Source organism: Pleurodeles waltl, chromosome 7, assembly GCF_031143425.1.
Source record: "Pleurodeles waltl isolate 20211129_DDA chromosome 7, aPleWal1.hap1.20221129, whole genome shotgun sequence".
NCBI classification, from domain to species: domain Eukaryota; kingdom Metazoa; phylum Chordata; class Amphibia; order Caudata; family Salamandridae; genus Pleurodeles; species Pleurodeles waltl.
The window spans coordinates 397,613,597-397,639,353 of record NC_090446.1 but is presented as its reverse complement, the minus strand read 5'-3'; the positions used below and the strand labels follow the sequence as shown (position 1 = coordinate 397,639,353).

Genomic DNA, 25,757 nt, shown 5'->3' with positions numbered 1-25,757 from the left:
GCCATTGGCTACTAACCCCTCAGACCTAAACACGCCCTTAAATTTAGTATTTAAGGGCTCCCCTGAACCTAAGAATTTAGATTCCTGAAACTACAAGAAGAAGACTGCTGAGCTGAAAAACCCCTGCAGAGGAAGAACAGAAGACACCAACTGCTTTGGCCCCAGACTTACCGGCCTGTCTTCTGCCTTCCAAAAGAAACCTGCTCCAGCGACGCTTTCCAAGGGACCAGCGACCTCTGAATCCTCGGAGGACTGCCCGACTTCGAGAAAGACAAGAAACTCCCGAGGACAGCGGCCCTGCTCCAAAAGAACTGCAACTTTGTTTCAAGTACCAGATTTAAAGACCCCTGCAACTCCCCGCAAGAAGCGTGAGACTTGCAACACTGCAACCGGCGACCCCGACTCGACTGGTGGAGAACCAACACCTCAGGGAGGACCCTCCGGCGACTCTACGACTGAGTAACCAAAGTTGTCCCCCCTGAGCCCCCACAGCGATGCCTGCAGAGGGAATCCCCAGGCTACCCCTGACCGCGACTGTCTGAACTCCATTTCCCGACGGCTGGAAAAGACCCTGCACCCGCAGCCCCCAGCACATGAAGGATCGGAACTTCTGTGCAGGAGTGACCCCCCAGGAGGCCCTCTCCCTTGCCCAGGTGGTGGCTACCCCGAGGAGCCCCCCCCTTGCCTGCCTGCAACGCTGAAGAGATCCCTTGATCTCTCATTGAAAACCATTGTAAACCCGACGCGTGTTTGCACACTGCACCCGGCCGCCCCCGCGCTGCTGAGGGTGTACTTTCTGTGCTGACTTGTGTCCCCCCCCGGTGCCCTACAAAACCCCCCTGGTCTGCCCTCCGAAGACGCGGGTACTTACCTGCTGGCAGACGAACCGGGGCACCCCCTTCTCTCCATTGAAGCCTATGTGTTTTGGGCACCTCTTTGACCTTTGCACCTGACCGGCCCTGAGCTGCTGGTGTGATAACTTTGGGGTTGTTCTGAACCCCCAACGGTGGGCTACCTTGGACCCAAAACTGAAACCTGTAAGTGACTTACTTACCTGTTAAAACTAACATTACTTTACCTTCCCCAGGAACTGTGAAAATTGCACTGTCCACTTTTAAAACCGCTATTTCTGTTTTATGTAAAAAGTATACATGCTAATGTAATGATTCAAAGTTCCTAAAGTACTTACCTGCAATACCTTTCAAATGAGATATTACATGTAGAATTTGAACCTGTGGTTCTTAAAATAAACTAAAAAAATATATTTTTCTATAACAAAACCTATTGGCTGGATTTCTCCGAGTGTGTGTTCCTCATTTATTGCCTGTGTGTATGTACAACAAATGCTTAACACTACTCCTTTGATAAGCCTACTGCTCGACCACACTACCACAAAATAGAGCATTAGTATTATCTCTTTTTGCCACTATCTTACCTCCAAGGGGAACCCTTGGACTCTGTGCATACTATTCCTTACTTTGAAATAGTGCATACAGAGCCAACTTCCTACACTGGGTAAGTGACATTTTCCGTTCGATGGCATGTGTAGCTACAGATACACATGCTGTGCATAGACTACAAAGCAGTAATCCTCCCCAAAGCGGTGGTCAGCCTGTAGGAGTTGAAGTTATTTGAAATAATGTTCTTAGTACAGCCTGTCCTACTGTGGCTTGTTGTGTTGCTAGCACATCTACACAGTAGTGTTTGGTAAACGTATGAGGTGTAGACCAAGTGGCTGCTTTACAAATCTCTTTCATTGGTATGTTACCTAGAAAAGCCATTGTTGCTCCTTTCTTTCTAGTGGAGTGTTCCTTTGGTGTAATAGGTAACTCTCTTTTAGCTAACAGGTCTGTATGCATTTGACTATCCATCTGGCTATTCCCTGTTTGGAAATAGGGTTATCAGCATGGGGTTTTTGGAAAGCAACGAACAATTGCTCAGTTTTACGAAATGATTTTGTTCTGTCTATGTAATACATTAGTGCTCTTTTTATGTCTAATGTATCCAGTGCTCTTTCTGCTACTGAGTCTGGCTGTGGGAAGAAGACTGGGAGCTCTACAGTTTGGTTTAGATGAAATGGTGAAATGACTTTTGGTAGAAATGTTGAATTTGTGCGGAGAACCACTTTATGTTTGTGTACTTGTATAAATGGTTCTTCGATAGTGAACACCTGTATTTCACTAACTCTTCGTAGTGAAGTGATGGCTATTAGAAAAGCTACCTTCCAAGTCAAGAATTGGATCTGGCAAGAATGCAGGGGTTCAAAAGGTGGGCCCATGAGTCGTGTAAGTACAATATTAAGATTCCACAAGGGTACTGGTGGAGTTCTTGGAGGTATTATTTGTTTTAGGCCATCCATGAAGGCTTTAATGACTGGTATCCTAAATAGGGATTTTGTTGTTTTATTCTGCAAATAAGCCAAAATTGCAGTGAGGTGTATTTTGATGGATGAAAAAGCTAGATTTGTTTTTTGTAGGTGTAGTAAATAACCTACGATATGTTGTATGGACGCAACCAAAGGTGTGATATGTTTTGCTTGACAGTAGAAAACAAATCTTTTCCACTTGTTAGCATAACATTGTCTGGTGGTAGGTTTTCTTGCCTGTTTAATGACTTCCATACACTCGTTTGGAATATTCCGATAGCCAAACTCAGACTCCAGGAGCCAGATTGCTAGATTGAGCATTGCTGGTTTGGGGTGTCTGATCTGCTGTGTGTGTTGTGTTAACAGATCTGGTCTGTTTGGGAACTTGACGCGAGGTACTACTGAGAGGTCCAACATTGTGGTGTACCATGGCTGGCGTGCCCACATTAGTGCTAAAAGTATTAGTTTTAGTTTGTTTTGACGTAGTTTGTTGACTAGAAATAGAATGAGTGGGAGAGGGGGAAAAGCGTAAGCAAATATCCCCGACCAGTTGATCCATAGAGCATTGCCCTTGGATTGAGGGTGTGGGTATCTGGATGCGAAGTTTTGGCATTTTGAGTTTTGTTGCAAACAGATATATGTCTGGTGTCCCCCACTGACGAAAGTATTTGTGTAGTACCTGGGGATGTATTTCCCACTCATGAGTATGCTGGTGATCCCGACTGAGGTGGTCTGCTAATTGATTGTGAATCCCTGGAATGTATTGAGCTATTAGGCGAATGTTCTTGTGAATTGCCCAATACCAATTTTTTTGTGCTAAGAGGCAAAGTTGTGATGTGTGTGCCCCCCCATTTGTTTAAATAGTACATCGTTGTCATATTGTCAAGAATGTGTTTGTGAGCCAGAAGAGGTTGAAAGGCTTAGTGCTAGAAAGACTGCTAGCAGCTCTAAGTGATTTATGTGTAGTTGCTTTTGCTTGCTGTCCCACTGTCCTTGTATACTGTGATTGTTGCGGTGTGCTCCCCACCCAATCATTGATGCGTCTGTAGTCAGAATGGCTTTAGGCAAAGGGTCTTGAAAAGGCAGCCCTTTGTTTAAATTTTTGGGATTCCACCACTGAAGCAAATAGTGTGTTTGGCGGTTGTAAGGAAATGCCTCCTTGGCATGGTTGCCCCCTGACTTTTTGCCTTTGCTGATGCTATGTTTACAATTGAAAGTGTGCTGAGGCCTGCTAACCAGGCCCCAGCACCAGTGTTCTTTCCCTAACCTGTACTTTTGTATCCACAATTGGCAGACCCTGGCATCCAGATAAGTCCCTTGTAACTGGTACTTCTAGTACCAAGGGCCCTGATGCCAAGGAAGGTCTCTAAGGGCTGCAGCATGTCTTATGCCACCCTGGAGACCTCTCACTCAGCACAGACACACTGCTTGCCAGCTTGTGTGTGCTAGTGAGGACAAAACGAGTAAGTCGACATGGCACTCCCCTCAGGGTGCCATGCCAGCCTCTCACTGCCTATGCAGTATAGGTAAGCCACCCCTCTAGCAGGCCTTACAGCCCTAAGGCAGGGTGCACTATACCATAGGTGAGGGTACCAGTGCATGAGCATGGTACCCCTACAGTGTCTAAACAAAACCTTAGACATTGTAAGTGCAGGGTAGCCATAAGAGTATATGGTCTGGGAGTCTGTCAAGCACGAACTCCACAGCACCATAATGGCTACACTGAAAACTGGGAAGTTTGGTATCAAACTTCTCAGCACAATAAATGCACACTGATGCCAGTGTACATTTTATTGTAAAATACACCACAGAGGGCACCTTAGAGGTGCCCCCTGAAACTTAACCGACTGTCTGTGTAGGCTGACTAGTTCTAGCAGCCTGCCACAAACCGAGACATGTTGCTGGCCCCATGGGGAGAGTGCCTTTGTCACTCTGAGGCCAGTAACAAAGCCTGCACTGGGTGGAGATGCTAACACCTCCCCCAGGCAGGAATTGTCACACCTGGCGGTGAGCCTCAAAGGCTCCCCTCCTTTGTGCCAACCCAGCAGGACACTCCAGCTAGTGGAGTTGCCCGCCCCCTCCGGCCAGGCCCCCACTTTTGGCGGCAAGGCCGGAGAAGATAATGAGAAAAACAAGGAGGAGTCACTGGCCAGTCAGGACAGCCCCTAAGGTGTCCTGAGCTGAGGTGACTAACTTTTAGAAATCCTCCATCTTGCAGATGGAGGATTCCCCCAATAGGGTTAGGATTGTGACCCCCTCCCCTTGGGAGGAGGCACAAAGAGGGTGTACCCACCCTCAGGGCTAGTAGCCATTGGCTACTAACCCCCCAGACCTAAACACGCCCTTAAATTTAGTATTTAAGGGCTACCCTGAACCCTAGAAAATTAGATTCCTGCAACTACAAGAAGAAGGACTGCCTAGCTGAAAACCCCTGCAGCGGAAGACCAGGAGACGACAACTGCCTTGGCTCCAGAAACTCACCGGCCTGTCTCCTGCCTTCCAAAGATCCTGCTCCAGCGACGCCTTCCAAAGGGACCAGCGACCTCGACATCCTCTGAGGACTGCCCCTGCTTCGAAAAGACAAGAAACTCCCGAGGACAGCGGACCTGCTCCAAGAAAAGCTGCAACTTTGTTTCCAGCAGCTTTAAAGATCCCTGCAAGCTCCCCGCAAGAAGCGTGAGACTTGCAACACTGCACCCGGCGACCCCGACTCGGCTGGTGGAGATCCGACGCCTCAGGAGGGACCCCAGGACTACTCTGATACTGTGAGTACCAAAACCTGTCCCCCCTGAGCCCCCACAGCGCCGCCTGGAGAGGGAATCCCGAGGCTTCCCCTGACCGCGACTCTTTGAATCCTAAGTCCCGACACCTGGGAGAGACCCTGCACCCGCAGCCCCCAGGACCTGGAGGACCGGACTTTCACTGGAGAAGTGACCCCCAGGAGTCCCTCTCCCTTGCCCAAGTGGAGGTTTCCCCGAGGAACCCCCCCCTTGCCTGCCTGCAGCGCTGAAGAGATCCCGAGATCTCTCATAGACTAACATTGCGAACCCGACGCTTGTTTCTACACTGCACCCGGCCGCCCCCGCGCCGATTAGGGTGAAATTTCTGTGTGGGCTTGTGTCCCCCCCGGTGCCCTACAAAACCCCCCTGGTCTGCCCTCCGAAGACGCGGGTACTTACCTGCAAGCAGACCGGAACCGGGGCACCCCCTTCTCTCCATTCTAGCCTATGCGTTTTGGGCACCACTTTGAACTCTGCACCTGACCGGCCCTGAGCTGCTGGTGTGGTGACTTTGGGGTTGCTCTGAACCCCCCAACGGTGGGCTACCTGGGACCAAGAACTAAGCCCTGTAAGTGTCTTACTTACCTGGTTAACCTAACTAATACTTACCTCCCCTAGGAACTGTGAAAATTGCACTAAGTGTCCACTTTTAAAACAGCTATTTGTGAATAACTTGAAAAGTATACATGCAATTTTGATGATTTGAAGTTCCTAAAGTACTTACCTGCAATACCTTTCGAATGAGATATTACATGTAGAATTTGAACCTGTGGTTCTTAAAATAAACTAAGAAAAGATATTTTTCTATATAAAAACCTATTGGCTGGATTTGTCTCTGAGTGTGTGTACCTCATTTATTGTCTATGTGTATGTACAACAAATGCTTAACACTACTCCTTGGATAAGCCTATTGCTCGACCACACTACCACAAAATAGAGCATTAGTATTATCTATTTTTACCACTATTTTACCTCTAAGGGGAACCCTTGGACTCTGTGCATGCTATTCCTTACTTTGAAATAGCACATACAGAGCCAACTTCCTACAGCGGTCTATCAACACTAGATCTTGGAGATGGACCCTGTGCCTGAGACCATTGTTTTGCAAGGCACTGTTGTAAGGGCCTCATGTGTAACCATGCATTTGGGACAATTGCGATGCACGATGCCATCATGCCTAGGAGTTTCATCACAAATAGGACTGTAGTGCTGATTTGGTTGTATTTTTGGCACAATGGTGTGGAATGATTACACTCAAAAGGCGATTGCAAGTCCAAGCCCACAAAGGGTGCAGAGTGTAGCTCCCAAGTACTGCTGAATTTGGGATGGTTGCAAGTGTGATTTTTGATAATTTATCGAAAACCCTGGTGTGTGTAAGGTATCTATTACATAACGTGTGTGATGTTGACACTGTTTTTGAGTGCTGGCCTTTATTAGCCAATCGTCGAGATAAGAGAATACATGCATGGGCTGTCTCCTTATGTATGCTGCTACTACGGCCAGGCATTTTGTAAATACTCGGGGGCTGTTATCCCGAAGGGTAATACCTTGAATTAGTAATGTTTTCCTTGTATAACAAACAAGAGGTATTTTCTGTGAGCTGGATGGATATGTGAAAATACGCATCTTTTAAAAACTGTGTTGACATGTATTCTCCCCGTTTCAGTAATGTACATCTTGTAGTGTCACCATGTGAAAGTGTTCTGATTGAATGTATAAGTTGAGAGCCTGAGATCTAATATTGGCCTTAGCGTTTTGGCCTTTTTGGGAATGAGGAGGTACAGGGAATAGACCCCTGTTCCTTTTTGTTGATGAGGTACTAGTTCTATGGCTTGTTTTGTTAATAGTGCCTGCACCTGTTTGTAACATTGCTAGATGTTGCGACAATAGCTTGTGTGCTTTTTGGGGAATATCTGGAGGAAAATGTGTGAATTCTATGCAGTAACCATGTTGGATAATTGATAGTACACGTGTCTGTTGTGATGTGTGACAATTAATTGTTGAACATTTTCAGTCTTTCTCCCACATAATTTTTTCTATGGCTGTGTCCACCTGTGTGCCGAATAACTGTTGTTGGTTGAATGGCATGTTGAGGACCGCCTGTTGAATCTCAGGTTTAAAACCTGATGATCTAAGCCATGCATGGCGTCTAATAGTAACTGCTGTATTTGTTGTCCTTGCGGCTGTATCGGCTGAATCTAACGCAGACATTATCTGGTGATTCGTTATTGATTGTCCCTCCTCTACTACCTGCTGAGCTCTTTTTTGGAATTATTTGGGGAGATGTTGAATAATGTCTTTCATCTCACCCCAATGAGCCCTGTTGTATCTTGCAAGGAGGGCCTGTGAGATTGCTATGCGCCAACGATTGGCTGCTTGTGACGCTACCCTCTTTCCTGCTGCATCAAACTTTTTACTTTCCTTATCTGGAGGAAATGAATCTCCAGAGGACTGAGTTCGCTCTTTTCCTCGCCGCGCTGACCACTACCGAATATGGGGGCAGCTGTTCGTGATAAATACTAGGTCAGAAGGTGGTGGTTTATACTTCTTTTCAACCCTAGGGGTTATGGCCCTTCCTTTAACTGGAAAATCTACTGAGCATGTTTGAGCATACCCGGGAGCATGGGTAGGCTTTGGTTTGTTGTGTGTGTTGAGGATAACATTAAAAAGAAAGTCGTCCTTTAGTGGTTCAGTATGTATGCTCACATTGTGGAAAGCTTCAGCCCTAGTCAAAACCTGTGTGTAGGAGGTGCTATTTTCTTGTGGAGAGGGTTTAGACGGATAGCACTCTGGGCTGTTGTCTGACACAGGGTCATCATAAAGATCCCACGGATCGGTGTCCAGATGTGACTGTATAGTGTGTGTGGGTGACTGTGCAGTAGGTGTAGCAGCTGTAGATACAGGTCTTTGAGGAAAATGAGTAGGAGACTGTTCTGGAGAAAACTGGCGTGGCGGAGATTGCTCTCTTGGCACTTTAGCCTTTGGATGATTAGTGTCCACACGTCCATGGAACGCCAGCTTCCTTTTAAATTTGAGGGGAGGTGCTTTTAGGATCTTTCCAGTATCCTTGTGGATTTATATCCTGGCTTGTCTCATCAAATTCCTCCATTTGTTGAAGATCTTCCTCAAATCTATGGCTTTCTTTAGGCTGCTTAGAAAGTCCATGTTCATCAGTATAGGATGCTCTTTTGGCTCCTAAGCCGTTTTTTTCGGTACCGAAATGCCCATGGTGATAGTAGGCCTCGGTTCCGAAAGAGTCTTTCGGGGTCTCAACTCGACAAGTCGGTGTCAAATTTTTTCAGGGACTGTCTCTACTCCAAAGACTTCAATGCGGGTGTGGCCTTTTTCGGTGCCGAAGGTGTTACTTGGTCACCACTTGATCTTTTCCGGGTCGAGCCATGGCCTTCCAGCAGTGGTGTCCCCGAGGCCTTTTGTTTGGTCTTGGTCTGGGTTTGGGTCGGGGCAGGCGTACTCACATGCTGTCCTGCTGTCGGTGGTCGGTCGACCTCTCAATCGTCTGAATCAGACCCTTGAACGGAGATGGCAGTGTGGATCATCTCCTCTTCTTCTGCGTAGAGGTGTTCGGTGCTCTGCGACGCCATTTGTAGCAGTCTCGCCCTTCAGTCCCTCAAGGTCTACTTGGAATGGAAGGATCTGCAGTCCTCAAAAGTATCCTCTCTGTGATCTGGTGACAAACACAGAATACAGACTAGATGTTTATCTGTGTAGGGATACTTTGCGTGGCATTGAGGGCAGAATCGGAACGGAGTCCGGTCCATGATGCTTCAGCGCTTCTTGCGGTCGGGCCAACCAGGCCCAGGTTGGGCACAGGTGCCCAGAAGGCAACCGAAGGCGTGTGTCCACCGGGACCGAGGATTCGATGCAAGATGGGGCGCGATCGCGAATAATACCGACAAATTTCAGTGATTTGTCTAAGTTTTACGACTCGAACAACCAGAGTGAAGAGGAACACGTCCGAACCCGATGGCGTCAAGAAAACAATCTAAGATGGAGTCGATGCCCATGCACAATGGAGCCGAAATGGGAGGAGTCCGATCTCGTGACCCGAAAAGACTTCTTCGAAGAAAAACAACTTGTAACATTCCGAGCCCAACACCAGATGGCGGGATGTGCACAGCATGTGTATCTGCAGCTACACATGCCATCGAACATATACATATATGGAAAATGTCACTTACCCAGTGTACATCTGTTCGTGGCATTAGTTGCTGCAGATTCACATGCTGTGCACATCCCATCTGGTGTTGGGCTCTGAGTGTTACAAGTTGTTTTTCTTCGAAGAAGTCTTCGAGTCACGAGACCGAGGGACTCCTCCCATTTCGGCTCCATTGCGCATGGGCGTCAACTCCATCTTAGATTGTTTTCCCCCGCAGAAGGGTGAGGTAGGAGTTGTGTATGCTAGTAATAGTGCCCATGCAATGGAGTAATGTACATAATGTAGTTTAAAGTAATATATTTCAAATTTTAAAGATCAACTTCTTAACGGCTACAGGCTTCCAGGGAGGCGGGTGGGCGCATGTGAATCTGCAGCAACTAATGCCACGAACAGATGTACACTGGGTAAGTGACATTTTCCGTTCGATGGCATGTGTAGCTGCAGATACACATGCTGTGCATAGACTAGTAAGCAGTTATCTCCCCAAAAGCGGTGGTGCAGGCTGTAGGAGTTGAAGTTGTTTGAAACAATGTTCGTAGTACTGCTTGACCTACTGTGGCTTGTTGTGCCGTTAACAGCTACACAGTAGTGTTTGGTAAATGTATGAGGCGTAGACCATGTAGCTGCCTTACATATTTCGGTCATTGGAATGTTTCCTAGAAAGGCCATGGTAGCACCTTTCTTTCTGGTTGAGTGTGCCTTTGGTGTAATAGGCAGTTCTCTCTTTGCTTTTAGATAGCAGGTTTGAATGCACTTAACTATCCATCTAGCAATGCCTTGTTTAGAAATTGGATTACCTGTATGAGGTTTTTGGAAAGCAACAAATAATTGTTTTGTTTTTCGAATTAGTTTTGTTCTGTCAATGTAGTACATGAACGCTCTTTTGATGTCTAATGTATGTAGTGCTCTTTGAGCTACAGAGTCTGGCTGTGGGAAAAACACTGGTAATTCTACTGTTTGATTCAAGTGGAACGGTGATATAACTTTTGGTAAAAATTTTGGATTTGTCCGTAGAACTACTTTATGCTTGTGTATTTGAATAAATGGTTCTTGTATGGTAAATGCTTGAATTTCACTCACTCTTCTTAGAGATGTGATGGCAAATAAAAATGCAACTTTCCATGTTAAGTATTGCATTTCACAAGAGTGCATGGGCTCAAAAGGTGGACCCAAGAGTCGTGTTAAGACAATGTTGAGGTTCCATGAAGGAACTGGTGGTGTTCTTGGTGGTATAATTCTCTTTAGTCCTTCCATAAACGCTTTTATGACTGGTATCCTAAATAGCGAGGTTGAGTGCGTAATTTGCAGGTAAGCTGAAATTGCGGTAAGATGTATCCTTATGGAAGAGAAAGCTAGCTTTGACTTTTGTAAATGTAATAAGTAACTTACGATGTGTTTGGCAGATGCGTGTAAGGGTTGAATTTGATTATTATGGAAGTAATAAACAAATCTTTTCCACTTATTTGCATAGCAATGTCTAGTGTTCGGTTTTCTAGCTTGTTTTAGGACCTTCATACATTCCTGTGTAAGGTCTAAGTGTCCGAATTCTAGGACTTAAGGAGCCAAATTGCTAGATTCGGTGATACTGGATTTGGATGTCTGATCTGTTGTTTGTGTTGTGTTAACAGATCTGGTCTGTTTGGTAGTTTGACATGAAGCACTACAGAGAGGTCTAGTAGTGTTGTGTACCAAGGTTGTCTTGCCCATGTTGGTGCTATCAGTATGAGTTTGAGTTTGTTTTGACTCAATTTGTTTACCAGATATGGAAGGAGTGGGAGAGGGGGAAAAGCGTAAGCAAATATCCCTGACCAGCTCATCCATAACGCATTGCTTTGAGACTGATCTTGTGGGTACCTGGGTGCGAAGTTTTGCCATTTTGCGTTTTCTTTTGTTGCAAATAGATCTATTTGTGGTGTTCCCCAATTTTGGAAGTATTTGTTTAGTATTTGGGGGTGAATTTCCCATTCGTGGATCTGTTGGTGATCCCGAGAGATTGTCTACTAACTGGTTCTGAATTCCTGGAATAAATTGTGCTATTAGGCGAATGTGGTTGTGAATCGCCCAATGCCATATTTTTTGTGCTAGGAGACACAACTGTGTTGTGTGTCCCTCCTTGTTTGTTTAGGTAATACATTGTTGTCATGTTGTCTGTTTTGACAAGAATGTGTTTGTGGCTTATTATGGGTTGAAACACTTTTAGCGCTAGAAATACTGCCAATAGTTCTAAGTGATTTATGTGAAACTGTTTTTGCTGAGTGTCCCATTGTCCTTGTATGCTGTGTTGATTGAGGTGTGCTCCCCACCCTATCATGGAGGCATCTGTTGTTATCACATATTGTGGCACTGGGTCTTGGAAAGGCCGCCCTTGGTTTTAATTTATACTGTTCCACCACTGAAGCGAGGTGTATGTTTGGCGGTCTATCAACACCAGATCTAGAAGTTGACCCTGTGCTTGTGACCATTGTGATGCTAGGCATTGTTGTAAGGGCCGTGTAAGGAAATGCCTCATTGGCATGGTTGCCCCCTGACTTTTTGCCTTTGCTGATGCTATGTTTACAATTGAAAGTGTGCTGAGGCCTGCTAACCAGGCCCCAGCACCAGTGTTCTTTCCCTAACCTGTACTTTTGTATCCACAATTGGCAGACCCTGGCATCCAGATAAGTCCCTTGTAACTGGTACTTCTAGTACCAAGGGCCCTGATGCCAAGGAAGGTCTCTAAGGGCTGCAGCATGTCTTATGCCACCCTGGAGACCTCTCACTCAGCACAGACACACTGCTTGCCAGCTTGTGTGTGCTAGTGAGGACAAAACGAGTAAGTCGACATGGCACTCCCCTCAGGGTGCCATGCCAGCCTCTCACTGCCTATGCAGTATAGGTAAGACACCCCTCTAGCAGGCCTTACAGCCCTAAGGCAGGGTGCACTATACCATAGGTGAGGGTACCAGTGCATGAGCATGGTACCCCTACAGTGTCTAAACAAAACCTTAGACATTGTAAGTGCAGGGTAGCCATAAGAGTATATGGTCTGGGAGTCTGTCAAACACGAACTCCACAGCACCATAATGGCTACACTGAAAACTGGGAAGTTTGGTATCAAACTTCTCAGCACAATAAATGCACACTGATGTCAGTGTACATTTTATTGCAAAATACACCCCAGAGGGCACCTTAGAGGTGCCCCCTGAAACTTAACCGACTGTCTGTGTAGGCTGACTAGTTCCAGCAGCCTGCCACACTAGAGACATGTTGCTGGCCCCATGGGGAGAGTGCCTTTGTCACTCTGAGGCCAGTAACAAAGCCTGCACTGGGTGGAGATGCTAACACCTCCCCCAGGCAGGAGCTGTGACACCTGGCGGTGAGCCTCAAAGGCTCACCCCTTTGTCACAGCCCAGCAGGGCACTCCAGCTTCGTGGAGTTGCCCGCCCCCTCCGGCCACGGCCCCCACTTTTGGCGGCAAGGCTGGAGGGAACAAAGAAAGCAACAAGGAGTCGTCACTGGCCAGTCAGGACAGCCCCTAAGGTGTCCTGAGCTGAAGTGACTAACTTTTAGAAATCCTCCATCTTGCAGATGGAGGATTCCCCCAATAGGGTTAGGATTGTGACCCCCTCCCCTTGGGAGGAGGCACAAAGAGGGTGTACCCACCCTCAGGGCTAGTAGCCATTGGCTACTAACCCCCCAGACCTAAACACGCCCTTAAATTTAGTATTTAAGGGCTACCCTGAACCCTAGAAAATTAGATTCCTGCAACTACAAGAAGAAGGACTGCCTAGCTGAAAACCCCTGCAGAGGAAGACCAGAAGACGACAACTGCCTTGGCTCCAGAAACTCACCGGCCTGTCTCCTGCCTTCCAAAGATCCTGCTCCAGCGACGCCTTCCAAAGGGACCAGCGACCTCGACATCCTCTGAGGACTGCCCCTGCTTCGAAAAGACAAGAAACTCCCGAGGACAGCGGACCTGCTCCAAGAAAGGCTGCAACTTTGTTTCCAGCAGCCTTGAAAGAACCCTGCAAACTCCCCGCAAGAAGCGTGAGACTTGCAACACTGCACCCGGCGACCCCGACTCGGCTGGTGGAGATCCAACACCTCAGGAGGGACCCCAGGACTACTCTGATACTGTGAGTACCAAAACCTGTCCCCCCTGAGCCCCCACAGCGCCGCCTGCAGAGGGAATCCCGAGGCTTCCCCTGACCGCGACTCTTTGAATCCTAAGTCCCGACGCCTGGGAGAGACCCTGCACCCGCAGCCCCCAGGACCTGAAGGACCGGACTTTCACTGGAGAAGTGACCCCCAGGAGTCCCTCTCCCTTGCCCAAGTGGAGGTTTCCCCGAGGAACCCCCCCCCTTGCCTGCCTGCAGCGCTGAAGAGATCCCGAGATCTCTCAGACTAACATTGCGAACCCGACGCTTGTTTCTACACTGCACCCGGCCGCCCCCGCGCTGCTGAGGGTGAAATTTCTGTGTGGGCTTGTGTCCCCCCCGGTGCCCTACAAAACCCCCCTGGTCTGCCCTCCGAAGACGCGGGTACTTACCTGCAAGCAGACCGGAACCGGGGCACCCCCTTCTCCCATTCTAGCCTATGTGTTTTGGGCACCACTTTGAACTCTGCACCTGACCGGCCCTGAGCTGCTGGTGTGGTGACTTTGGGGTTGCTCTGAACCCCCAACGGTGGGCTACCTTGGACCAAGAACTGAACCCTGTAAGTGTCTTACTTACCTGGTAAAACTAACAAAAACTTACCTCCCCCAGGAACTGTGAAAATTGCACTGTGTCCACTTTTAAAACAGCTATTTGTCAATAACTTGTAAAGTATACATGCAATTTTTATGATTTAAAGTTCCTAAAGTACTTACCTGCAATACCTTTCGAATGAGATATTACATGTAGAATTTGAACCTGTGGTTCTTAAAATAAACTAAGAAAAGATATTTTTCTATACAAAAACCTATTGGCTGGATTTGTCTCTGAGTGTGTGTACCTCATTTATTGTCTATGTGTATGTACAACAAATGCTTAACACTACTCCTTGGATAAGCCTACTGCTCGACCACACTACCACAAAATAGAGCATTAGTATTATCTATTTTTACCACTATTTTACCTCTAAGGGGAACCCTTGGACTCTGTGCATGCTATTCCTCACTTTGAAATAGCACATACAGAGCCAACTTCCTACAGGCCGCATGTGCAACCTTGCGTTCGGGACAATGGCTATGCATGAGGACATCATGCCTAGTAGTTTCAGCACCATTTTGACTTGTATCTTTTGTTTTGGATACATGGTGTTTATTACATTGTGAAATGCTTGAACCCTTTGTGGGCTTGGAGTGGCAATCCCTTTTGCTGTTTTGATTGTCGCCCCTAAGTATTGCTGTGTTTGACACGGCAGAAGGTGTGACTGTGTAGTTGATTGAGAAACCTAGATTGTGGAGGATTTCTATGACGTACTTTGTGTGTTGTGAACACCGTTTTAGCGTGTTGGTTTTGATTAACCAATCGTCTAGGTACGGGAACACATGGATTTGCTGCCTTCTGATATGTGCAGCTACTACTGCTAGGCATTTTGTAAAAACTCTTGGCGCAGTTATCATCCCAAATGGCAACACTTTGAATTGGTAATGTACCCCTTGGAATACAAACCTTAGGTACTTTCTGTGTGAAGGATGTATCGGTATATGGAAATATGCATCCTTTAGGTCGAGTGTTGTCATGTAGTCTTGTTTTTTGAGCAGTGGGATTACGTCCTGTAATGTCACCATGTGAAAGTGATCTGATATGATGTATGTATTTAATGTTCTGAGATCTAGTATAGGTCTCAGACTCTCGTCTTTTTTGGGTATGAGAAACTACAGAGAGTAAACTCCTGTCCCTTTCTGTTGGTTTGGTACTAATTCTATTGCTTCTTTTTGTAGCAATGCCTGAACTTCTAGTCCTAGAAGATCTATATGTTGTTTTGACATATTGTGTGTTTTCGGTGGGACGTTTGGAGGGAATTTGAGAAATTCTATGCAATAACCATGCTGGATATTTGCTAGGACCCAAGTGTCTGTTGTTATTTCCTCCCAATGTTTGTAAAACTTGGTTAGTCTCCCCCCCACAGATGTTGTGTGTTGGGGATGTGTGACTTGGAAGTCACTGATTGTTTTGAGGAGTTTTGGGACTTTGGAACTTTCCTCTATTCTTTTGGAATTGTCCCCCTTTATATTGTCCCCGAAAACTTCCCCGCTGATACTGGCTCTGGTAAGTAGGTCTTGTTTGTGAGGTTGTGGGTTCTGTGCTTTGTCCTCGAACCCCCCTCTAAACTGTGTTTTTCGAAATGTGCCTCTGCTCTGTGGGGAGTAGAGTGCGCCCATGGCTTTGGCCGTGTCAGTGTCTAAGTTTTTCGATCGCAGTGTCCACCTCCGGCCCAAACAACTGCTGTCCATTGAATGGCATATTCAGCACAGCTTGCTGTATTTCTGCAGCTGTGTCTGCAGCATCCATTGCTGACCGTATCTGATTGTTGGAGATACTCTGTCCTCCTACTACCTGCTGCGCTCTCTTTTGGAACTCCTTGGGCAAATGTTCTATAAAGTGTTGCATTTCGTCCCAGTGGGCCCTATCGTATCTGGCCAACAACGCCTGTGAATTGGCAATACGCCACTGGTTTGCTGCCTGTGCCTCCACCCTCTTGCCTGCTGCGTTGAATTTTCTACTTTCTTTATATGGAGGTGGTGTGTAAAGAAATGGCTCCCTGTTGCAGTTACCCCCCACATTTTGCCTGATACTGATGCTGACTTGACTGAGAAGTGTGCTGGGACCCTGCTAACCAGGCCCCAGCACCAGTGTTCTTTCACCTAAAATGTACCATTGTCTCCACAATTGGCACAACCCTGGCACCCAGGTAAGTCCCTTGTAACTGGTACCCCTGGTACCAAGGGCCCTGATGCCAGGGAAGGTCTCTAAGGGCTGCAGCATGTCTTATGCCACCCTGGGGACCCCTCACTCAGCACAGACACACTGCTTGCCAGCTTGTGTGTGCTGGTGGGGAGAAAATGACTAAGTCGACATGGCACTCCCCTCAGGGTGCCATGCCAGCCTCACACTGCCTGTGGCATAGGTAAGTCACCCCTCTTGCAGGCCTCACAGCCCTAAGGCAGGGTGCACTATACCACAGGTGAGCGCATAGGTGCATGAGCACTATGCCCCTACAGTGTCTAAGCAAAACCTTAGACATTGAAAGTGCAGGGTAGCCATAAGAGTATGTGGTCTGGGAGTCTGTCAAAAACGAACTCCACAGCTCCATAATGGCTACACTGAATATAGCACCCAGACCAAGGAGAAGTGGACAAGCGTTGTCTCTGCGTCACCCTGGCTTGTGAGACTGGAGTTCTTTTGTTGGTTCACCCTGACTGATTCTGGAGTGGTCCTGACCCATGTCCAATACTCACCTTAAGCCCAGGAGATTGGTCTTAAGTCTCTGTACTCTACTTGTGTGCCGTATTTGTGGTTACTCCATAGATTAACACTGCAACTTTCAAGTGTTGACTTTTCTGAACTGTAAAGGTGTTTCTGGCAAAACGTATCTACCTGATCCTACAGATTCTGCTACCAAAACATAGATAAAGATACTTGTATTTTTGTAAATTGGTGTGGATCTCCTTACCGAGTTATGTATTTATTTACTGACTGCGTGTGTATTTGCAGATGTCTCACACTCCTCTTTGATAAGACTAAGGCTGCTCTACCACACAATCCCTTAGAGTACTTTAGGATTGCTAGAGCAAGCCCTGTCAACTAGCAAGGGTGCCCCTGGACACACTGCAAGGTATATCTCATTTTGATATAGAATATGAAGAGTCAGCTTGCTACAATCGATGAGTCCTTGTTGCGGAACACAATGGTCACCAAACAATCCAGGCAAAAAAGTATTTCAAACAATTTGTCCTCCAAACCCACCCAATGAACATTCAAACCCAAGTGGCAGGAAAACATTTAGAACCCGTGCCCATGCATAATGCACAACAAGAGGACAAGTCACATCATATCCTGCGACTCAAGAAACCTCTTCAAAACAAAAAACAAAAAAAAAAAAAACACATATTGTCCAAGCCAGGACTCTGAACACTGAATTAAGCTAATAATATTGTTTTAAGATTAGATGGAAAAAGTATGTTAAGCATGTGTATCTACAGCAAAAAAAGTCTGTAAACGCTGTCAAGTTGTGCAAGATTTACAACTAGCAGAAAGACTGCTGTGTGTGTTCAGCATCACAGGTCTCTCCATGACTAAGACCCTAAGTCAAAGTGCTTCTTTTTCGTTTGCAATACTCTGCAAGTTATGGCCACTCATTAGCTGAGGTTTTAATTGTAAACGCATTTTCAACAGTTTTATAATTACTCTGTACTGATTTTCCCCCTCGCACCCATGTTTCTCCTGGATCACTGGCAGGAGATTGAGGGTCTTACAATTCGAGTCCATTTTTGTCTTGACGTTTTTTAATTAATGGATTTATAGCAGCAGTTAATATGCTTTCATTGTGTGTTATGCTGTGAAATTGCTGAATAAAAATAATTAAAAATAATTAATGCCTCTCTGGTTTTAAGAATGGCCTCAAGCATTTAAGTATCTGAAATACCAAAGGCAGATATCTGGGGATACTAGAATGTAAGCTTTTCTAGGATCAATCAAGAGTCAAATGAGGGTAAATGCCCGAGACCCTGCTTCACTGAAAACTGCTCTTCTTAAGTCAGAATATTCTCCCAGGTACAGCATTTTAGAAATAAATGTGGACAGTCTACAATTTGGAACGCTTTGCATAATAATGGTCAACGTTATTACAGATTGCAAGTATCAAAGTAAGCTATAAAATATGCTCACCCTTCCAAATGGCTCAAAGATTCCACGCAGCATGTCCTCTGTAATATTGAAGTGTAGCGATCCTACATAAAGCCTCATTGGCCCAGCAGTGCCTTTCTGAAGATTATTAGCCATTGCTGCTGCTCTATTTTTCTCTGCCTGAGAAAAACAATCATCGATCATCAAAAGATTTTGTGTTGGGCTTCATACGTTCCACTAACGTGGGGCAACAATCTACATATTTCAACCTCCACCACCTCGGCTAGAGACAAATATGCACAACTATAGAATGACCCCCCCCCCCCCTCCTTCACCCCCCCAGTTTACCACTCAATTTATTGCTGCCCTTTTATCAATCCTCGTTTCTTGTGAGACTTTCACATTGGATTGCTCAAAACCTGACCTTATCAAGCCTAAGAGCATTGATGCTACAGAAGACAGCCATCAAAGCTCTTCCACTGTGCACAAAAAATAGCTTTATATACATGTCCATGACAACTACTCAGCCCTCCAGAACATTCTTGTGTGCCAATCTTTTTCCAGGCTCTACTGCAGTTCGTTAGAAATTAAACAAATCGGAAGAGTGAGTGAGTGAGAGAGAGACACTGAGACTAATGGTCACAGGTTGAGGAAGGCAAGTGCATTTATGAACTGACTAGGTTTTGACCAAGCACAGCTCACAAGTAGCCTGGTAACATTTGTTGTATCTAGGTAAACTAAGAAAGCATTTTCTCGAGGTTGGCAATGGTATTCTTGAGCTTACATGATATAGCAGAGCAACTGACACAGAATAACATACAAACTACACTGGAAATATAAAAAAAAAAAAAACAACATGTACTGTCTTTACACATGCTGGTGTTTGTAGATTCCTTTCATCCACACCTTTCCTGCTTCACTCTTAATTCAGACAGATTTTTAAGACTGGCCAGCTCTGCATTTATGAATTTGCTTCTTGCTGTCAGTTAACACTGGACATACCTATTCAGAGAACACCTGCCTAGTTAGATGTTGCCACCATGCAGATTAAGTCAAGAGAAGAAACAGTTACTTAGCTAGTAAGCATCTGTTTGTGACATGTAGTGCTATAGATTGTAGGTCTTTCAAGTCATGAGGTATATTGACTCCTACTCTTGCTGATAATGCACATGGGCTTCAAGTCCATTGTTAATATCATTTTCAGCTGCCAGCGGTAAAACAGAGTGTATTGTAAGCGCAAAGATAGGGATGTCCATGCAAGAGAATATAAAAATAAATGAAGAGACTGCAACGGCCAGAGGTGTCCGGGGAGGGAGGTGGGCACGTGAGTCTACAGCACTACATGCCACAGAGGCTTACTGGGTAAGTAACATTTTCCGTTTGTAAAGAAACAGAAACAGTGGTTAATGCCTAATATTCGCACATCCGTACATAAGATAAATGATTAGTAACTGCAAACAACGTTAGCGCTCTTGTGGGTGCAGATCCCGGTAGGAATACCCAACCACCACAGGTATTCAGTGCACTGATCAATAAATATATATTTTTTTTTTAACTGTGCTGGACAGTATTTAGGAAAATGGTACAGGGGCAATCCAAAAAACAGTCCAAACAAAATGATCCAAAGTGAAAAAAGGAAGAAGTCCAAAGTTCAATGAAGATTGTTTTCCAAACTGAGTAAGCTTTAATTCCTTGTGGGTAAACATTCCACAAACAGTCATGAGTGTGTACAGTCCGCAAACAGCCAACACGTGTTTCGTCCAAAGGACTTTTTCAAGGCGAAAACGTGCATGTAAGGATTTTACATGTATAATGTTGAAAAAGTCGGTTAATCCAAATAACATTTTCTGTTTGATGGCATGTGTGGCTGTAGATACACATCCTCTGCATACACTGTAAAGCAGTGCCTCTCCCACGCGGTGGCTAACCTGTGGCTGCTGCAATGGTCTGGAATAGTGTGAATAGCACTGCTTCACCTACATTAGCCTGTTGGCATGCTAATACATCTACAGAATAGTGTTTAGTGAATGTGTGTGGTGTAGACCATGTAGCTGCCTTAGATATCAGCTATGGGAATTGTAAGGAAATGCCTCCTTGGCATGGTTGCCCCCTGACTTTTTGCCTTTGCTGATGCTATGTTTACAATTGAAAGTGTGCTGAGGCCTGCTAACCAGGCCACAGCACCAGTGTTCTTTCCCTAACCTGTACTTTTGTATCCACAATTGGCAGACCCTGGCATCCAGATAAGTCCCTTGTAACTGGTACTTCTAGTACCAAGGGCCCTGATGCCAAGGAAGGTCTCTAAGGGCTGCAGCATGTCTTATGCCACCCTGGAGACCTCTCACTCAGCACAGACACACTGCTTGCCAGCTTGTGTGTGCTAGTGAGGACAAAACGAGTAAGTCGACATGGCACTCCCCTCAGGGTGCCATGCCAGCCTCTCACTGCCTATGCAGTATAGGTAAGACACCCCTCTAGCAGGCCTTACAGCCCTAAGGCAGGGTGCACTATACCATAGGTGAGGGTACCAGTGCATGAGCATGGTACCCCTACAGTGTCTAAACAAAATCTTAGACATTGTAAGTGCAGGGTAGCCATAAGAGTATATGGTCTGGGAGTCTGTCAAACACGAACTCCACAGCACCATAAGGGCTACACTGAAAACTGGGAAGTTTGGTATCAAACTTCTCAGCACAATAAATGCACACTGATGCCAGTGTACATTTTATTGTAAAATACACCGCAGAGGGCACCTTAGAGGTGCCCCCTGAAACTTAACCGACTGTCTGTGTAGGCTGACTAGTTCCAGCAGCCTGCCACACCAGAGACATGTTGCTGGCCCCATGGGGAGAGTGCCTTTGTCACTCTGAGGCCAGTAACAAAGCCTGCACTGGGTGGAGATGCTAACACCTCCCCCAGGCAGGAGCTGTGACACCTGGCGGTGAGCCTCAAAGGCTCACCCCTTTGTCACAGCCCAGCAGGGCACTCCAGCTTAGTGGAGTTGCCCGCCCCCTCCGGCCACGGCCCCCACTTTTGGTGGCAAGGCTGGAGGGAACAAAGAAAGCAGCAAGGAGGAGTCACTGGCCAGTCAGGACAGCCCCTAAGGTGTCCTGAGCTGAGGTGACTCTGACTTTTAGAAATCCTCCATCTTGCAGATGGAGGATTCCCCCAATAGGGTTAGGATTGTGACCCCCTCCCCTTGGGAGGAGGCACAAAGAGGGTGTACCCACCCTCAGGGCTAGTAGCCATTGGCTACTAACCCCCCAGACCTAAACACGCCCTTAAATTTAGTATTTAAGGGCTACCCTGAACCCTAGAAAATTAGATTCCTGCAACTACAAGAAGAAGGACTGCCTAGCTGAAAACCCCTGCAGAGGAAGACCAGAAGACGACAACTGCCTTGGCTCCAGAAACTCACCGGCCTGTCTCCTGCCTTCCAAAGATCCTGCTCCAGCGACGCCTTCCAAAGGGACCAGCGACCTCGACATCCTCTGAGGACTGCCCCTGCTTCGAAAAGACAAGAAACTCCCGAGGACAGCGGACCTGCTCCAAGAAAAGCTGCAACTTTGTTTCCAGCAGCTTTAAAGAACCCTGCAAGCTCCCCGCAAGAAGCGTGAGACTTGCAACACTGCACCCGGCGACCCCGACTCGGCTGGTGGCGATCCAATACCTCAGGAGGGACCCCAGGACTACTCTAAGACTGAGTACAAAAACCTGTCCCCCCTGAGCCCCCACAGCGCCGCCTGCAGAGGGAATCCCGAGGCTTCCCCTGACCGCGACTCTTTGAATCCTAAGTCCCGACACCTGGGAGAGACCCTGCACCCGCAGCCCCCAGGACCTGAAGGACCGGACTTTCACTGGAGGAGTGACCCCCAGGAGTCCCTCTCCCTTGATCAAGTGGAGGTTTCCCCGAGGAACCCCCCCCCTTGCCTGCCTGCAGCGCTGAAGAGATCCCTAGATCTCCCATTGACTTCCATTACAAACCCGACGCTTGTTTCTACACTGCACCCGGCCGCCCCCGCGCTGCTGAGGGTGAAATTTCTGTGTGGGCTTGTGTCCCCCCCGGTGCCCTACAAAACCCCCCTGGTCTGCCCTCCGAAGACGCGGGTACTTACCTGCAAGCAGACCGGAACCGGGGCACCCCCTTCTCTCCATTCTAGCCTATGTGTTTTGGGCACCACTTTGAACTCTGCACCTGACCGGCCCTGAGCTGCTGGTGTGGTAACTTTGGGGTTGCTCTGAACCCCCAACGGTGGGCTACCTTGGACCAAGAACTAAGCCCTGTAAGTGTCTTACTTACCTGGTTAACCTAACAAATACTTACCTCCCCTAGGAACTGTGAAAATTGCACTAAGTGTCCACTTTTAAAACAGCTATTTGTGAATAACTTGAAAAGTATACATGCAATTTTGATGATTTGAAGTTCCTAAAGTACTTACCTGCAATACCTTTCGAATGAGATATTACATGTAGAATTTGAACCTGTGGTTCTTAAAATAAACTAAGAAAAGATATTTTTCTATACAAAAACCTATTGGCTGGATTTGTCTCTGAGTGTGTGTACCTCATTTATTGTCTATGTGTATGTACAACAAATGCTTAACACTACTCCTTGGATAAGCCTACTGCTCGACCACCCTTCCACAAAATAGAGCATTAGTATTATCTATTTTTACCACTATTTTACCTCTAAGGGGAACCCTTGGACTCTGTGCATGCTATTCCTTACTTTGAAATAGCACATACAGAGCCAACTTCCTACAGGAATGTTACCTATAAAAGGCCAGAGTTGATCCTTTTGCCATCTTTATAGCAGTTACCCCCACTTTGTCTGATGTCAGTGTGCTTCAACTGTAGATCACTGGGATCCTGATACTCAGGACCCCAGTGATTGTGCTCCTTCCTCCTGAATGTGGCTTCTGGTCAACTTTATACACCCACAACTGACATGCTGGTGCACCCATGTAAGTCTCTCTCCCAACCCCCCATTGGGCTGCACTATGTCTTGTGCCACCCATAGAGCCCATGCAAACTGTCTACAGGCCTGCCATTACAGTCTGCATGTAATTGTGCATGCACCCTTTTACCACCAAATCTGGTCACTGCACTGAAATATTATGGGTCACTCCTCTGGTTGGCCCTTGAGCCCAAGGGCAGGGTGTATGTCCCCAAGTGTGATAGTACGCCATCATGAGCAGGGTGACCCTAGAGAACCCAGGCCAATTCCTGGTCTAAGTGCAGGTATGCCATAGGTATGTTATGGACACTGGTCAACATGAGTGGTCGAAGTACATAATGGCATCCCCGAACCTAAGGTTTGGTATCAAACACGTTGGAATCATGCAACTACACCGATTCCTGTGATAGATGCGTGATGCCAAGTATTCCGGGGTTTCATTAGAGGTTTCCCCCCCCCCCCCAAGTTCAGCTTGTGCAGCCTTACATGGTCTGGCTGACAATCCACAATGCTGCTGACGCCAGACACTGTTCTGCCCTCCTGCTGCTAAGCAAGGCTCAGGCTGGAGAGGCAGAACAAAGGACTTCCTGCAAAGGAGAAGTGCAACCACCTTCCCCTGTTAATTAGGTGTCTAAGGGCTGGGGTAGTCTCTGAGCACCATCAGACTGCTTTGAAGGGCACATTTGGTGCCCTCCTTGCATAAGGAAAATGTCACTTACCCAGTGTACATCTGTTCGTGACATTAGTCGCTGCAGATTCACATGCTGTGCACATCCCGCCATCTGGTGTTGGGCTCGGAGTGTTACAAGTTGTTTTTCTTCTAAGAAGTCTTTTCGAGTCACGAGACCGAGGGACTCCTCCCATTTCGACTCCATTGCGCATGGGCGTCGACTCCATCTTGGATTGTTTTTTTTCCCGCCATCGGGTTCGGACGTGTTCCTTTTCGCTCCGTGTTTCGGGTCGGAAAGTTAGTTAGAATCTCGGAAAAAAAGTCTGTATTGTTTGCGTTCGGTATCGGGTTAGTTAGAACAAATCGACACCGAATTTTGAAGAGCTCCGGTGGCCCTTCGGGGTTTTTTCGATTCCCCCGTCGGGGCCTGGTCGGCCCAGCCACGTGCGACTTCAAGGCTGATGGAACGGACCCCATTCCGCTTCTGTCCAAAATGCCATCACAAGTATCCGTATACAGATCACCATCTGGTCTGTAACTTGTGCTTGTCCCCCGAGCAGAAGGAGGATACTTGTGAAGCCTGTCGAGCGTTTCGGTCAAGGAAGACGCGGAGAGACCGAAGAGCCAGGAGACTACAAATGGCGTCCACGCCGACAGGTCAAGATCGTTTCGAGGAGGAAGAAGAAGCTTTCTCCGTCCACGAGTCGGACTCTGAAGAACTCTACGCCGAAGAAACATCCAAAACCGTGAGTAAGACGTCGAAAATCAAGACTCACGAGAAGTCCACAAAAGCCCAGGGGACGCCACCGCCAACAGGCCATGGCTTAACCCGAAAAATAGGTGACCGATCATCGGCACCGAAAAAGGGCACGCTGGGGGCGAAGTCATCCGACTCCGGTCGAGATACCGCCACACAGCAACCTCTGAGCCGAGACAGCGGCTCCGAGAAACTTCGGCACAGAGACAGCGGCACTGAAGAATTTCGGCACCGAGACACCACGCCGAAAACAAAGAAGGTTTCTTCGGAGCCTAAAAAGACTTCCGAAAAGGTTTCGGTTCCGAAACATCCAGCCTCGGAGCCGAAAACTAGTTCCTATACAGAGGAACAAGGATTAACCTCCCAATTACATAGATTTGGTGAGGAGCTTCAAGCTGGAGAGCCTGACTACACACAGAGAAGGCTTCATATTCATGAGGACACAGGGAAGATAACCACTCTTCCCCCAATCAAAATAAAAAGGAAACTTGCCTTTCAACAAAAGGACAAGCAACCACAAGCAAAGGTGGCAAGGAAAACAACCCCACCACCGTCTCCACCACCATCAATACATGCATCACCAGCAACAACTCCACCACTGATGCACTCACCAGCTCATACTACAATGAGTCAGGATGATCCCGATGCATGGGACCTTTACGATGCTCCAGTGTCTGACAACAGCCCAGACTCCTATCCTACAAAACCGTCACCACCTGAGGACAGTACATCCTACACACAGGTGGTCGCAAGGGCAGCCGAATTTCACAACGTCACCTTACATTCTGAGCCAATTGAGGATGACTTTCTGTTTAACACCCTATCCTCCACCCATAGCCAGTACCAAAGCCTTCCCATGCTCCCAGGAATGCTAAGACATTCAAAACAAATATTTCAGGATCCAGTTAAAGGCAGAGCCATAACTCCAAGGGTGGAGAAAAAGTACAAGCCACCGCCAACAGATCCAATCTATATTACAACACAACTAACACCAGACTCAGTAGTTGTCGGGGCAGCTCGTAAGAGAGCCAACTCTCATACCTCAGGAGACGCACCACCTCCAGACAAGGAGAGCCGCAAATTTGATGCTGCGGGAAAAAGGGTTGCAGCACAAGCAGCAAATCAATGGCGTATTGCCAATTCACAAGCACTTTTGGCAAGATACGACAGAGCTCACTGGGATGAAATGCAACATTTCATCGAACACTTACCCAAGGAGTTCCAAGTGTACATCTGTT

The 25,757-nt window shown here is 47.0% G+C and overlaps 1 protein-coding gene across 6 annotated transcripts in view; it reads right to left on the bottom strand.

The window, feature by feature from the left end:
- Positions 1–25,757, bottom strand: part of RBM39 (RNA binding motif protein 39) — a 561,368-nt gene that overhangs the window by 381,110 nt on the left and 154,501 nt on the right. For all 6 annotated transcript variants that reach the window (XM_069243868.1, XM_069243870.1, XM_069243869.1 and 3 more), the window contains one exon: positions 18,178–18,315. In XM_069243868.1, the coding sequence (XP_069099969.1) occupies positions 18,178–18,315 (138 nt within the window). The remainder of the gene's footprint in view (positions 1–18,177; positions 18,316–25,757) is intronic.